Source organism: Ictalurus furcatus, chromosome 11 (genome assembly GCF_023375685.1).
Source record: "Ictalurus furcatus strain D&B chromosome 11, Billie_1.0, whole genome shotgun sequence".
Classification (NCBI taxonomy): Eukaryota; Metazoa; Chordata; class Actinopteri; order Siluriformes; family Ictaluridae; genus Ictalurus; species Ictalurus furcatus.
This window is the reverse complement of record NC_071265.1, coordinates 22,375,704-22,390,836: the sequence shown is the minus strand read 5'-3', so window position 1 is coordinate 22,390,836 and position 15,133 is coordinate 22,375,704. Positions and strand designations below refer to the sequence as shown.

The window sequence follows — 15,133 nt, the reverse complement described above, 5'->3', positions numbered from 1 at the left end:
CTAACTGCAATGGCGCCGTGCTGATGGTGCAGGGCTCGGGAGAGGAGACGTGTTATCTGTTGTGTAACAGTAACCAAATATTTCAGGCACTGTTATGGACACCTTTTGTTAACGGTCAAGGGAAGCAGGGGTCCTGGGTAATTAGCTATTAAAGTAGCAAGCCTGGCTTACTCTATAGTGGCACCAAACCGCTCATTCGTCCCTCAAACAATGTGTTTATTTATCCCCGAAATAGCATCAGCAACAACTGCTAACATTTTTACACCATAGGCTAACACATTAATAACAGACTGTGTCTCGAATAAACAAGACACACGCAATACTCTCTCACAGATATTACACGGCATTTGGACGATGAAATATTCTGGGATAGCAGGGCTGTGTTTTCTTTTTTCTTGTAAGAAATTGACTAAAAATTTCAGTGTAAGTAATAATTAAACGGGAAATTCCCCGTTGGACGGAAAGAGCGACAGCAAATCGTTAGCCAGCCATTGCAGCCTGCCTCTCTCTCTCTCTCTCTCTCTCTCTCTCTCTGCCTCTCTATCCCCCCACCTCTCTCTCTCTCTCTCTCCTGTCGCTTCGACTCACTTGTTGTTGAAATAAAAATGGAGGCTAAAAAAGGAAACGCGAGCTCCTCTCAGAAATACCACCCATTTCTCATGGCCGCCGAAGAGCTTGGGGGTTGGTTCATGGGGGAGGTGGGGGGAAGATTGAGAAAAGCAAGTCACCCTTCAAAGAGTTGGCAATGTTGGCTAACGAAAGAAAAAAGAAAGTTCAACACAACACACCAAAAAACAAACAAAAAAAAAAAACACCTACGAGTCCTTTAACCTCCCTCAAAACTTCAGTGAGCCTAAAAGGAAAATACATTTTAACTGCATCAGTCACCAACACTGGAGCACAGCAAAACCACCAAGCGATTATATTATATATCTACATTATATATAAATAAATATAATGCTACAAATACAAAATAGGACTACTTCCGGAAACGATTATGCAACAAATACAACGAAATCTCCAGACAGAATTTTATTAAAACAAAAATGATAACGCACAGATGTCGGGGGGGAAATGTCACCAAATAAAAAGTTACAAAAACAAAATAACGCAGTGCTTCATCGAGCACATAAACCCTTTCCACAGACTTCAAACCATTAACACGACTTCTAACTGTAAATATAGTTTTTGTATACAGCTCTGACCTGGACGCTAAAGGTTAATAGCTAACATGTACCAAGCTGCTTGTAACCACATGAGGAAAGAACCGGTGTAAAACCTACTAGACACTCGCAGGTGACCCAGAATCTCAACCAATATGCTCAGCATTGTCTTTCCTAGGTTTACAGAGCCCACTGTGTGGCAAAAAACGGGGTAAAATGCCCAATTTGAACGTTACAACGCTGATACACACGAGTCTTTCGAGCAAAGAATGAGCCAGCATTCTCCATCCAGCTAACCTAGCCAACTAAAAGGAAACTGCTCAGTATCACACCTAGCTACTTTATTAATAGCGTTAAAAACGTTTAATTATAAAAACCCCAATGTATACACGTACAGTTCATCGTGTTTAGTGACCCTGCTGTGTAAACATTATGTACAGATACAAAATGGCAAAGAAGCACATAATTAGTACAAACAGCAAATGTTTACATCGCCAGCTCTTGTAGAAAAAAATGCAGGTCTCGCAGCACGAGGAACTGGTCGTAATATTGTGAATATTAGCTATAACAAACAATTTACTTGCCAGGAAGCTAGCTGAGTAGCTAACTTGGACAGTTGGTTCACAGAACATAAACTAAATGTTATATTGAAAACATTTGATTTACAATGATATTCCAAATAATGTCAATGTTAATAACAAACATCTGAGGAGAGACCCTACAAATCCTTAACACACACACAGAGGTAGAAAGCTAGCTAGCATAGCTAGCTAGAGAGCTGCCAAGTTATGCTGCAACTTTTGCCTTTAGTGATCCATAACATGCCATTATCTGCAAAATGCCCATGGTAAAACATGTAAACTTACCCAGCCCTTCATTCCAGCTCAGTTCAGGTAAAATATCCTATTGAGGTAACTGGCTGTATTTAAATATTCCCACATCAAAACGAATCAGACTACGAGGCCTCTTCTTGTGACCTCGGCTTTTCCTGCGAGCTGTAAGCCGAGAGGCAGCTCCCTCTCCCCGGGTACCTTCCAAACTTCTCAATGTCCCTCACGCAGTGGGTGAAAGTTTCATACCCTTTTCTTTTTGGGTCATAGCACTTCCTTCAAGTGTTATTTTGAATCCCCGCTGGTTGCATCCATTTATAATGTTGTTTTACAATAATTACAGTCGATATTTATTTGGGGTAGGTACAGCTCTGTGTGTTACAAGGCTGTGATTCTAGCTCAGGTCCTCAACATTTGCAGTGGCGCCCAACCCCCTCCTCACCGGCATCGACCGCGGCAGCCAGCGAAACTGACACACAACCATAACACGGGGTTTCCGTGTGGCTCGAGCAGGGGCTCCCAGCGCCCCGAGGGACAACCAGGCGTTCCCAGCTCCGAAGCGCAGCCCGCTAAAGTGCAATTGGCTTGAAACCTGTCAATCTCGGTGCGCATACAAACACAGAGATATGATTGGGGAAGAAAAGTCCAACGTGTTCGTTGACCAAGACAGGGCAGGACTTCGCTTTTGGGAGGGGTGGAAAGCGTAGTCAGCTTCTGCATTGCTTGGTGAGAGGGTAGTCGGAGTACTTAACGCAGACGACGAGAAAAGACCTAGTAGCTAAACAACGGATATTCGAAAGAAGTAAATGAGGATATTATGGGAACAGTGGTCACGTTATTAAATACACACGGCGTGGAATTTTCAATTCTTTCATAAAGGGATTATTCTTTTTTCTTGTAAACAAAACCTATTCAGCGCTAAAGGGAATACCCTCAGCTTGGGTTAGCCATATAGCAGCTGTTTGTCCATAGCACACGGGGTCTCCGGGGCCCCATACCAGGGACTACGACATTAGAGGTAGGGTCAGCCCCACCTTAACCCCGCTATGAATGGAACATGAAGGGTCGGTCTTATGGGACCTGGCTTGGGATTGGACAGGGATATCGACTTGTCTATACATTTCCTGACTGTTCATTTCATACAAGGGAAACATTTCCGTTCAGACGGCGCAGGTTTTGGTTCTTTCACAAAAGGGATGGGGTTGAATTCATACACCACGATGGATATATTAAACAAGTTTCAATTCCATTACGTGTCTGTTTTTTTTGTTGTTGTTTTTTTTAACTTCGTGCCATACATGTGAAGAAATAAACAAGTCGATCGGTATAACCTGCGCAATGTTTCAGAAACGATGAGCATGTGTTTAATTTGGAGGCGACGCACGGCTGTGAATTGTCAGTATGTGAATGGACACACAAGAGAATATGCGTTGGACTGGTGTTGCTGTACCAGGTCACGTGGGATGAGAGGTGCGCACGGATTGGCTGAGAAACAGTTTCGTTAACGTCATTTGTTGCAATGACTACTGAAGATATCCGGTTACACCGAGTCTGTGGGTGCTTCTCAATACTCAAACTGATGTTTCCTCCGTCCTCCAGCCCGTGACCCGGAAATTGATCGACGTCAACCATCTTGAAGGACATATCAACTGTCTAATTGCACCGCGAGGAACTAGGAAATTTCCAGAGCCACAGGTGTATCCTATGCGGAAGTGTTTCTTGTCGAAAAACCTGAAGCACGTATAAATTCCCCTCCTCCTTTACATCTGCCACAATGTCAAACAAATAGTCCCCTGATGATGTGATGGCATTTTGTGTGAAATATAATGAAATAATAATATGCTTACAATGAGTATTGTAATTAATTGATCCTTGCCTGTTTAGATATGCAAATCTGCACAAAAGATAAGATACATTATGTATTGTTCATTAATTCATTGTTGAATAACCCAGACATTTCACATACTATCAGTGCTTTTAGCATTATTAAGAATGCTGTTAGTAACCAAGCTCCAACAACATAATGGCAGATCCCTGAAGCGCAGTGAGGTCATTCAGCTGAGCACAGTCATCATGAAGTGACGCTTGAGAGAGCGAGGATATTCCATTCGACTTGCTTCAGTTCCTCACCTCAGTTTCATCCTTGCATCCTTCTCTCACATCCTAAGGGGGTGGAGCTAAGATGCAAGGAAAGGAAATGAGGATGCACAGATAAGAAGTGAGAAGCATGTGATATTATGTCCTTCAAGATGGTTGATGTCGATCAATTTCCAGGTCACAGGCTGGAGGACGGAGGAGCGAGGAAATGAGGAAGCATCAATTTTCGTATTGAGAGGCACCCCCAGGCTGCATCCGAAATTACGTACTGTACATGGCCGTTGAAATAGGACGTACTAATCAGTATGTGTGTGCAGTATGAATACAATTCCGGACATACTACAATCGCCATATTGGCATTGTCATGTAACCTTCGACGTCATCATAAACACAAACATTTTAAAGGGACCACCAGATTAAAGCAACCACACTAACGGCAAAATGCACATCAGGAAAGTTAACTGAATTAGTAAATAAATGTGGACTGTGTTAACAGGCTGAGGTAAATTCGTTAAAAAAACGTTAGCTTGGCCGGCTATGTCATGATGAAGATCACAAAAAAGGTTTCAAACACTGTGACAACTTTTTTCTTGTTTAAACCTTCAACAAGTTAATTTATTTGGGTATTGTTTAGTGATTCATTTTGAACAAATCTTTAATATGACTCGGGGACAACCAGTTGTCTTCGAGAGTGATTCATTCATTTTGTGTTGACCATGCATGCGCAGCATCATCCCCGTAGGTTATGTACCAGAAACATAAATGATTAGTTCACCTCTCGAGTCTTCTGGTCCGAGTCATATGTTCTTTTGTCACGTGACGTGACAGCCGTACTAGATACAAAAATTAGTTAATAATTCACAACCTTCCTTACAAACAAGCGCATAGTTATTTATTATTTTTTTTTTTACTCTTACAGTTACATAATACGTTTCTGGTTTCAAGGTGTATCTTTTTTTATTTCTTACAATTTATATATTTGTGAATTTCTGTCATGATGGTTCTTTTCTATTACATTGTATGTGGTAATAAAGAGTTGATTAATGCTTTAAACTTTATCCATATGATGGGGAAATCACTTTGATAAAGCAAAGATTGAGACTTGTTTACAGTGGATTCTAATCTTCAGTAAATATCATAACCAAATCATCATAGCCATATACCAAAGGTATAGGAAATATATTGGCTTGACTATTACTAATTCGGGGAGGTTATGGGATGAACGAACGACTCGAACCGGAAGACTCAAGAGGTGAACTAATCATTTCTGTTTCCGGGGAACAGACTTGACAAATGTGACATGACAAAAGCCTGAAGTTTGTCCTAATTTGGCCTTGGCTGCATTAGCCTAAAGTTTTTTTTATTATTATTATTCCAAATGTGATCAACGTTTGCATAAGTACTAGATGTGTTGGGGAATTTAACATGTAACATTTAAATTATATTCTGCTGAAATGAACGAAATGACTCGAAAAAGATTCGTTCGTTTTGCTGAACGAGATTGAAAGATCCGAGTCAGTAAAATAATCCAAACTTCCCATCACTAGTATTATTAAACAAGTCCTGTTTAACCAAGGTTTATACTTAAAAAGAGATGACGCTCTGTCTTCTGCGAGTTTTTTTTCTGCGCTCGTCCGCTCCAGTCCTGTTGCATTATGGGATTTTTGACTCGTGTAGTATCCATCGGTTGCACGCAGCAAAATCTCACCGGAAGCAGTACACCATCCGGGTATTTCTCGCATACTGAGAATCCTTTCTGGTGTACTGCTTCTAACTTACTGTGTAGTAGAGTAGTGCGCGATTTCGGACGCAGCCCCAATGTGCTGAACTGTACTTAAACCTGAACTGGAAACAAAATTAATTCATCAAACTGTCCTAGAAGTCAAAATACATTTGACTTAAGACGTGTGAGTTAGAACTGGTCGAAATATTTAAATAGTAAATATCCACTTTAGGTCCTGCTTTAATCACACTGAACCAGCTGGTTCCTTCAGTAAATGGATACATGTAATGGGAATATCTGGTCAATAAGCCTGTATTTTTGACTCCATTGCAGTCATGTTGGCTGACTGATACTTTTGGGTTGGACAGTATTAAAGTTTAACCCCATGGCGGATGATTAAGGGAAATCTGTATGCGTGTGTGCTGGGCTCTCTGCCAGCAGGGGGAATATCCGAAAAAGTACCGTGAATGTCCTGCCTTGTCTAAGTATATGAAAACGTGCTTTAAAACGAAACTCGCTGTAATACGTTGTAATGCTGGTCGTTGTTGAGTTCATTTTGGGAAACCGGTATTAACGGAAGTTTAATGTACAGCCGCACCTTCCTAAAGGAAAAGCTCGTGACCGGACGGAGTATCCGCCATACTGGGTAAGCAGAAGCGCACGTAACCTCCGAGCTCCGGTTCATCACGCTGTTGCAGCAATGCACGAGCTTAATAAATGATGACTTCTCACAGTTCTGTACAAATACAAACGCGTTATGTAAATATATATACCGGCCCAATGTTTACATATAGATAAACCCAGCCGACTCTTACAAAAACTGCCGGGCCCCGCCCCATGACACAGACGTGTATCCTGGCCTGAATCATTTACGGGTTTAAGAAGGGAATTGGCGAATCGCTAACTCCCACGTCAGCTCAAAAGGGCGACTCGTCCTCGGTCGAGCAGCACGTGATTGGCCGTCCGTTTCCCAGCAGCAGCAGTAGTGCCAGGTCGAGTCTCGCCCGTTACAATGCTCCTATTGTACCATAGCCGGACAGCCTCCAGGCTCTTATTCAGGTCACGTGATCCCCGCCGACAGAACGCCAAGTCACCGGAAGGGAAAATAATAATAATAATGCACGCGATTGTTTCTCACGAGCTGCTACATGACAACCCGTTTACCTCATCATGAGTTATATTCTGCTGCATTTCCGGTCAGGCGCTCGTATTTGGTGAGACTTTACACTGGCCACCAGAAACAGAAAAATGGCGGCCCGTAAACATGCTTATAATATGGCGGTTTGAACTGTCATGTTATAAGATGACGTCGAGTAGAGTTGTCTGCCAAAATACTCGATCGAAAAACGGTTTCACTTACTAAAGGGAAGTTTACTGATGATTAAAAAAAATAAAAAATAAACACGGAGAAGACACATGGCGAATAGAGAAGTTGTATTAGAAATAGTTTGAGCTACAGAGCATAGATCACAAACTATTCCCAAATATGTATATTTCTCTCTCCAAATCCTCTGTCTGTAACTAATCCATGAACCAAAACTCGTGAGGAAAATACTAGTATCAATTATCGATCAAATTTGTGATTATTATTGACCAGTGAATTATGTGAATATGATTCCAGTTACTTCAGCTAGAAATGTAATGGGGGGATATGGTGTAGACATTGTAGCCATATTCATCATCCTATACAATGTTCATTTGCAATTCTCATAACAATAAATTTCTTGTGGTCCAAATACAAAACTCTGATATTGTAACACTACAGCGAATTTTTAATAGAGACAGACAAATAGCATGTCAATATTATTGCAAATAGCCAACCTCCTTAGTCCTAGAACTGACAGTCAATATATAGTAGACTCATATACGAGCAGATGCATTAAAAAATTAAATAAATAACAGTCAAAAATTGACAGAAATTGTTAACAATGGCACTCCACAATAAACGTATGGCTTTGAGATTTTGCAGGGTTTTTTTTTTTTCTTTCTCCCCCCTCTTTTCATCAGTATGCTTTCATGTTATGTTTACATAACAAGTCTTGGTAGGAAGGCGTATCATCACACTTACATAAAAATTCTAGACAAAACATAGATTTATACATCACAACTCACAACAAAGGAAGCCCCATTGCAGATAATCAATAAACTCATCTCAGGAGTTCTTACTTCTTGAGATGATGTTTTACATGTATGTAGTGTTACAATTCATTTAATTCTTTCACAATGACTAATTTGGTCCAACGATCACCAAAACACTAAGTTCTAACTTTAAGGGGTATATTTATTTATGTAACAGGACATAAGTTGGCATCTTCTATCTATTTGATCAATTATTGATATGTTCAATGTGGCTTCACACATTTTCACGGTTTTCTATAGAATCAAAGACCTTTATGTAATTGCAGAACTGAATGCAGATACACTGTAAATGTTAAATCAACCAGAACTGACACATCCAGGCACCCACCCACATGCGCAGCCCTTCTCCTACTTCAGATAATATTATTGTTATTGTGTGTGTGTGTGTGTGTGTGTGTGTATAGGAGTGTCAGTAGAAATATGTGAATGCCATAGATTATGCTGTGTTTTTTGTGCAGCGAGCCATGCTGCTGTGGGACTGTTCTGCCCCCCTGTGGACACACAGTGGCACTTTACACATCTGTATTTCTACTGTTGCTTCTTTTCAGTGCTCAAAGCAGTTTCAGGCTGCCTGTAACATTATTGACCATTTCTTCGTCTCCCATGATGGCCAGCACAGTGCTAGAGCCTGGCTCCACCTAAAATCAGGAGGCTGGTGGTTACCAAAGAGCTTAAATAACTTAAAACTTAAAATGATTATGCACAGTTTTATCACTTCAGCTGAACATACTAAACAATCAATCATCATTATTAGGTCAAATTTACACTCAGCAAGCACTTTATTAGGAACACCTGTACACCTACTCGTTCATGCTATTACCTCATCAATCAGTCAATCTTGTAGCAGCAGCACAACGCATAAAATCATGCAAATACGGGTCTCAGCGATTTTGAACGTGGTAAGGTTGTTGGTGCCAGACAGGCTGGTGTGAGTGTTTCTATAACTGCTGATCTCCTGGAATTTTCACACACAATAGTCTGTAGAGTTTACTCAGAATGGTGCAATAACAAAAAAACAGCCAGTGAACGGCAGTTCTGCAGACAGAAACACCTTGCTGATGCTCAGAATGCACAACACGTCAAACCTTGAGGTGGATGGGCTACAACAGCAGAAGACCATGTCTGGTTTCACTCTTGTCAGCCAAGAACAGAAAGCTGAGGCTGCAGTGGGAACAGGCTCACCAAAACTGAACAGTTGAGGACTGGAAAAACATAAGTCTGTTCTGATGAATCTCATTTCTGCTGAGACACACAGAAGTTAGGGTCAAACTTGGCACCAAAAGAATCAATCCATAGACCCAATCTGTCTTGTGTCAACAGTCCAGGCTGGTGGAGGTGGTGTAATGGCGTGGGGAATGTTTTATTGCCACACTTTGTGTCCATCAATATCAACCAACCATCACCTGAATGCCACAGTCTATTTGAATATTGTTGCTCACCATGTGCATCCCTTTATGGCCACAATTTACCCATGTTCTAATTTCCAGCATGATAATGCACCATGCCACAAAGCAAAAGTCGTCTCAAATTGGTTTCATGAACGTGACGATGAGTTGTTCTTCAGTGGCTTTCCCAGTCACCGGAGCTGAATCCAACAGTACACGTTTGGGATGTAGTAGAACGAGAGATTCGCAGCATGTTCAAGTGCGCCTGGAAAATCTGCAGGGATTGTGTGATGCAATCATGTCAACATGGACCAGAATCTCAAAGGAATGTTTCCAACATTTTGTGAAATCCATGCCGCGAAAGAATTGAAGCTGTTTTGAGAGTAAAGGGGGACCCTACCTAGTATGGGTACGGCAGTGGTGGCTCAACAGTTAAATCTCTGAGTTACTGATCAGAAGGTTGGGGGTTCAAGCTCCACCACTGCCAAGCTGCCACTGTAGGACCCTTGAGCAAGGCCCTTAACCCACTCTGCTCTAGGGGCGCTGTATCATGGCTGACCTTGCGCTCGGATTCCAACTTCATAAGAAAAAATATTTCACTGTGCTTTAATGTATTTGTGGCAAATAAAGGCTTATTATTATTATTATTAGTAGTAGTAGTAGTAGTAGTAGTAGTGTAGTGTTCCAAATAAAGTGTTCAGTGAGTGTTTATATAGCCTTTTACATATCTTAGGCTGTGTGTCAATTTTAATCCAAGAGAAAGAAAAACAATGAACACAACACTGTCTTGGAATTTGATTGGTTCTCATATCTCTGCAATATATTTGTTTTCAGATGTCACTGATAAATTTTTTCTACCTGTGTGAGTCCGGCATCCTGTATCAGTTTTGTAGGGAGGCTCAGACTCATAGCGAGAGCCTGCAACTCCAATAGGTGTGCCATGTTGGTGCCCTGTAGCACAATCTTCTTAGCTCTGAATGTGTAAACACAACAAAGCCATATGCATCAATACCAGCAAGATAAATAAGGGTGTCAGTTAGAGCATTTCATTCAAACACTACGTCGTCATGTTGGCTTTCTTCTTTATACATGACAAAGTGTGTCCTCGAGCAAGAGACTTAGCACAAATGTGACTTGGCCTGGAGAAAAAAAGCTGGTATTGTCTACAAATTACATTGGTTTGTCTAAGTATTCACCCCCTTGAACATTTCTACATTTTCTAATGTTACAGCCTAGAACTGAAATGGATTATGTCGTGAATCTATACAAAAATAACTCCTAATGTTAAAGCGGGAGGGAAAATCAATATAGTTTGGAAAATTATTACAAATTAAAACATTTAAATGCTGTAACTGCGCAAGTCTTCACCCCTTTTGCTGTGAAACCACATGAAGTCACTTAAGCAGTTAAGTGGAATTCACCTATGTGAATCGTGTGATTTTAGTATAAATACACCTGTTCCGAAATGGATGCAGAGTTTGTTAGCGAACATTCGTAAACACAAACAGCATTATGAAGACCAATGAGCTATGAAAAGTTCTGGGAAAGTATCAATCAGCGTTTGTTAAATAAATAAATAAATAAATAAATAAATAACGTAAAAACCCAAATTTGACACATCCCACAGAATGTCATAAAATCCGTTATTTAAAAATGGAAAGAATATGGCACAACAGTGACTTGGCCTTGAAGAAGCCGTCCATCAAATGTCCGTGTCCCCAGTGAAGAAGGCATTAGTCAGAGAAGCAACCAGCAGGCCAACGGTAACACAACATGATGCTACCACCACCATGCTTCATGCTGGGAATGGTGTTCAACATGTTGAGTAGTGTTGGGTTTTTACCAAACATACAGCTTTATACCAAGGTCAAAATGTTAAATTTTTCAAAAGTGTCCATGTTTATGGCTGTCTTATGAACAGCTTCTCCTATCTGAACTATGGATCTGTAATATTACCCTACAACTTTTGGTTGCTTCTCTTTTTTAGCTCCTTGGTCTTCAAGATGATGTTTGTTCAGGTACAATCTCTAAGAAAATACTGTAATCTTTAAATTAAATCCATTTCAATTCCTTAATTTTTTACTGCATTTTTGTCGTGTGCTATATATATATATATATATATATATATATATGAAATGTTTACTTCACTCCCTGATTTACTAATACTCCTTTTATATTTAATATACATGTTACTTAATTTACATTTATGATATTTCTCACTTATTTATCTGTTTTCTACCACAGGTCTAGTGACTACCAAGGTTCTGCCCTTTATGTTTCATCTTAATAATTCAATTATCTTTCATCCTAGTAATGGCATACAGCATCAACCAGACAGGGAATTCAGTCACATTTCCACAGAAGGATAAAAAGGATGTATACAAACAAGCATACAATCTTATATAATTCTGCCCATTTCAAAACAACAAAATTAGTGAATAAGTGACATTATTAAGGTTGTTTTCAACTGTCTTGAGCTTTAAATGGCCATGTTTACTTTTACAGAGACTTCAAGTTAACTAATGAAACCAGAACTAGTGATCACGTTGACTTCAAAGAGACTACCTTCTATTTTTATCAACAATCTCTGAAAGGATTAAGTGCTTCAGAGATATTTCAAGAGTTATTAAGGATTGATTGACGCACCCAGCATGGTCCCATTTCCAAGCCATCTCTCTCCAAGTATTCTTCTCCTGCATGGCCTGGTACAGAGCCACAGCTGCATGGCCCACCTGTGCTGCCACCTGGAGGGGGTGCACTGAAAATATCAGCACTTTGGCTCACTTTGTACTGTACATTAAGCTGTTTAGGCAACGCAACAGTTTTTACATATACCTTCCCCACTCCCATGGACAGCTCCATGTTCACAACAAAGACCATCTTGAACATCACATCTTCATCCCCTTCTTCCTGAGACAACGGACAGAACAAACGCACTCAGAAACAGACACACAAGGCGATGTGCTTTAATGTGGATGTGTAGGTGTGCAATCATTAACAGACCTCATTTTCCAGTTTGTTGAAGTAGTACATTGCCGCCTCCTCAGCAGACACATTCCTTGTGTGTAGGAGTGCCTGTGATAATCAGATAACATACACACTAATATGAGTAAAACGAAAAAGCAGAACAAAAATATAATACGCACTACAGATTCGTTACATTCTTGTGAGAAAAAAAGTCTTAGAATTGAAACATGGACCGTTATTCTTTTGCACCTTAAAATTGTATTTATACCTGTGTAATATTATATTAATCCAATAAGCATGGACCAAGATCCAATATTTAAAATAATATGCATATTTATAATTTACTATAATTTACTGTCTGAACTGAATCGCTCGTATTATATTGTATTGTTTTATCTAGCATCGCCCGCTCACAGCTCCAGGATGCCAGGTTCAATCCTGAGCTCGGGTTACTGCTTCTGTGCACGTTCTCCATCCATGTCCATGAGGCTTTCCTCCCCGCTCCCAGAAACAGTAGGTTATATTGGCTGTGTCAAGTTTCACTTAAGGTGGTTTTCACACTGGGCATGTATGCTGCGGTTCGAATCCGAGTGTGATTGTTCCCGGGCACCCCCCCAAGCTCTGGTTTCAGACTCACTTGATTCTATCGACCCATTTCATTTGAACTGGTGCATTTGTGTTCATCTTACCTCATCACAAATGCGCATGGAGAACACAACGGGACTCGCCATATTTTTTGTTTGTTTATTATTTCGGTGCGGTTATGTGCAGCAGAGTGAACATAAGGCGCCTCACATGTTCTGTGTCCCACGACGTTCCCCTGCCACTCATGGTACACGTGCGTTGTGGAAAATAACGTCGTCCTCATCGGCTAAAACACAGGTTTAGCGGATGGGTACTTTACTTCTTGAACAAATGCGGACCCGAATACGACTTATGTTCAAGTCGACGGGAATCGCGGCACAGTTCCAGTATAACTGAACTCGGGTAGTCTCGGGTTTGGTACCGCGGGGCGCTTCCCGGTCTGCATGACTAATTTTTCATGCAAACCGTGCTCTGTTTCAGACTAATCTGCCAGTCTGAAAGCCCTCTAAGTGTGAAAGACTGTGTGTGTATGGTGCTCTGGAAACGGACCGGTGTCCCATCCAGGGTGTGTCCCAGCTTCGAGCCCAGTGTTCCAGGAATAGGATTGTGATCCACCACAACCCTGACTAAAGATGAATGAATGAATAAATGCTGTTGATGCTTTGTGATACAGTCCACAGATATTAGCTGCAGTACTGGTGACCTGGTTGATACAGACCTGTCTGGCTGCTTCCTCAGGGATATCCAGTTCTCTGAGCTGCTGGAGGAACACTGGGTTCACCTCCTGTTGGGCTGAGTCTGGAGGACATTGCTCAGATGACTCCATCACTTCACCTCTCTGGACTAAACACACGAGTGGGAGTTAAAGAGATAGTCTGGATAACCATGCATCAGAGCCAGAAGGATTGTGTGTCAAATACCCAGAATATCACAATCCCAATCGCGTATAAATTAAAACCCTCGTTATATGACAGCTTCTACACTGGACTGCATTTTATTCGCTAATGGAGTTAGCTCCAGCAAGCAACATGAATCGTATTTTCCATTAGCTAACGTTACATACCTGCCGCTGCGATGAGAAGCTCTCTCTCTCACACACACACACACAAACGCGCTAACACTGAACTCACACAAAAAACCAGCACCGTCACACGCGCTTTGCTGCTCAACAGGCGACTACGCCTATTTATTTACTCTGTAGAAAAAGTATAAGGTGACATTCAAATTAAATCACTTCTCTAATTATCTTTTATCGTTTGACTGAATTTTTTTTTTCCTGCTAGCTACAGCATATTTTTATACGAATGCGCATCGCCAGAGACGCCATACTGTTGAACTCCCGTTCTACTTCCGGGTCAGAGCGGATACTTTTTTTTTCTACATCCAGGAACCAATTAAACTGTAAAACAATGTGTATGTATGTATGTATTTATTTATTTATTTTAAACAAATGTATTGTTATGAATATAATCCGAATATTCAAACTGTAATGCACATGAATTAAATACGGTCGATGCTATTTTTGCTTTTGTTCGACCCTTTCTTTCATTTATTTCATTATTGAGGTCTGGATTAACTTCCAGTCAGACAGTCTTGTAAATATAAAACGTGAATAATATATTTGATTGCCTTTTGGTATTGTGATTTCCATCGCTGTAGGAAGCCCGAGAATCAGTGTTCCAGAGGAGCCTGAGAGCACCATCGCCATCCATCCATCTTCTATACCGCTTATCCTTCCTTCAGGGTCACGGGGGAACCTGGAGCCTATCCCCCAGGGAGCATCGGGCACGAGGCGGGGTACACCCTGGACAGGGTGCCAATTCATCGCAGGGCACAATCACATACACATTCACACACCCATTCATACACTACGGACACTTTGGACTCGCCACTCAGCCTACCATGCATGTCTTTGAACTGGGGGAGGAAACCGGAGCACCCAGAGGAAACCCCCACAGCACGGGGAGAACATGCAAACTCCACACACACACAGTGGGAATCAAACCTCCGACCCTGGAGGTGTGAGGCGAACGTGCTAACTACTAAGCCCCCCATCACCATCAGACGGAACCAAAAGTCATCTGAATATACCACTGATAAGGCAGAAATCCCCCGTCCCCTGAAGAAAGTGGCGGATTCAATTCAAAAGGCTGTTGAATCTACAGACCCTCCAAGATAAAGCACACATGAGTTACCCTCTTGGGGTGGAAAAGGTTTCATCTAGAACCCTTTAAGGTTCTTCAG

At 41.2% G+C, this 15,133-nt stretch overlaps 2 protein-coding genes across 4 annotated transcripts in view; both read right to left on the bottom strand.

Annotated features, from left to right (window-relative positions):
- The window catches only part of setd5 (SET domain containing 5), a 31,699-nt gene extending 29,114 nt beyond the window's left edge, over window positions 1-2,585 (bottom strand). For 2 of the 3 annotated variants that reach the window (XM_053635917.1, XM_053635918.1), the window contains exon 1: window positions 2,030-2,585. The gene's annotated coding sequence lies outside the window, so the exon portion shown is untranslated. The remainder of the gene's footprint in view (window positions 1-2,029) is intronic. The other variant, XM_053635919.1, reaches the window with a different exon arrangement.
- A 4,977-nt stretch (window positions 2,586-7,562) lies between these two features.
- si:dkey-19e4.5 (UBA_like_SF and PTH2 domain-containing protein) lies at window positions 7,563-14,229 on the bottom strand. The gene is made up of 7 exons (XM_053635920.1): window positions 13,953-14,229; window positions 13,608-13,732; window positions 12,341-12,412; window positions 12,173-12,247; window positions 11,984-12,081; window positions 10,196-10,310; window positions 7,563-8,590 (listed from the first exon to the last, which is right to left on the bottom strand). The coding sequence occupies exons 2-7, from the start codon at window positions 13,713-13,715 to the stop codon at window positions 8,504-8,506; spliced, it is 555 nt and encodes a 184-aa protein (XP_053491895.1). The 5' UTR covers window positions 13,716-13,732; window positions 13,953-14,229; the 3' UTR covers window positions 7,563-8,503.
- Window positions 14,230-15,133: the final 904 nt, after the last annotated feature.

Coding starts and splice junctions, on each gene's coding strand:
- si:dkey-19e4.5 (XM_053635920.1), bottom strand. CDS start 13,715: ATGGAGTCATCTGAGCAATGTCCTCCAGACTCAGCCCAACAGGAGGTG. Junction 12,248..12,340: donor TCAACAAACTGGAAAATGAG/GTCTGTTAATGA, acceptor CCGTTGTCTCAG/GAAGAAGGGGATGAAGATGT. Junction 8,591..10,195: donor AGGATGCCGGACTCACACAG/GTAGAAAAAATT, acceptor TCCTGATTTTAG/GTGGAGCCAGGCTCTAGCAC.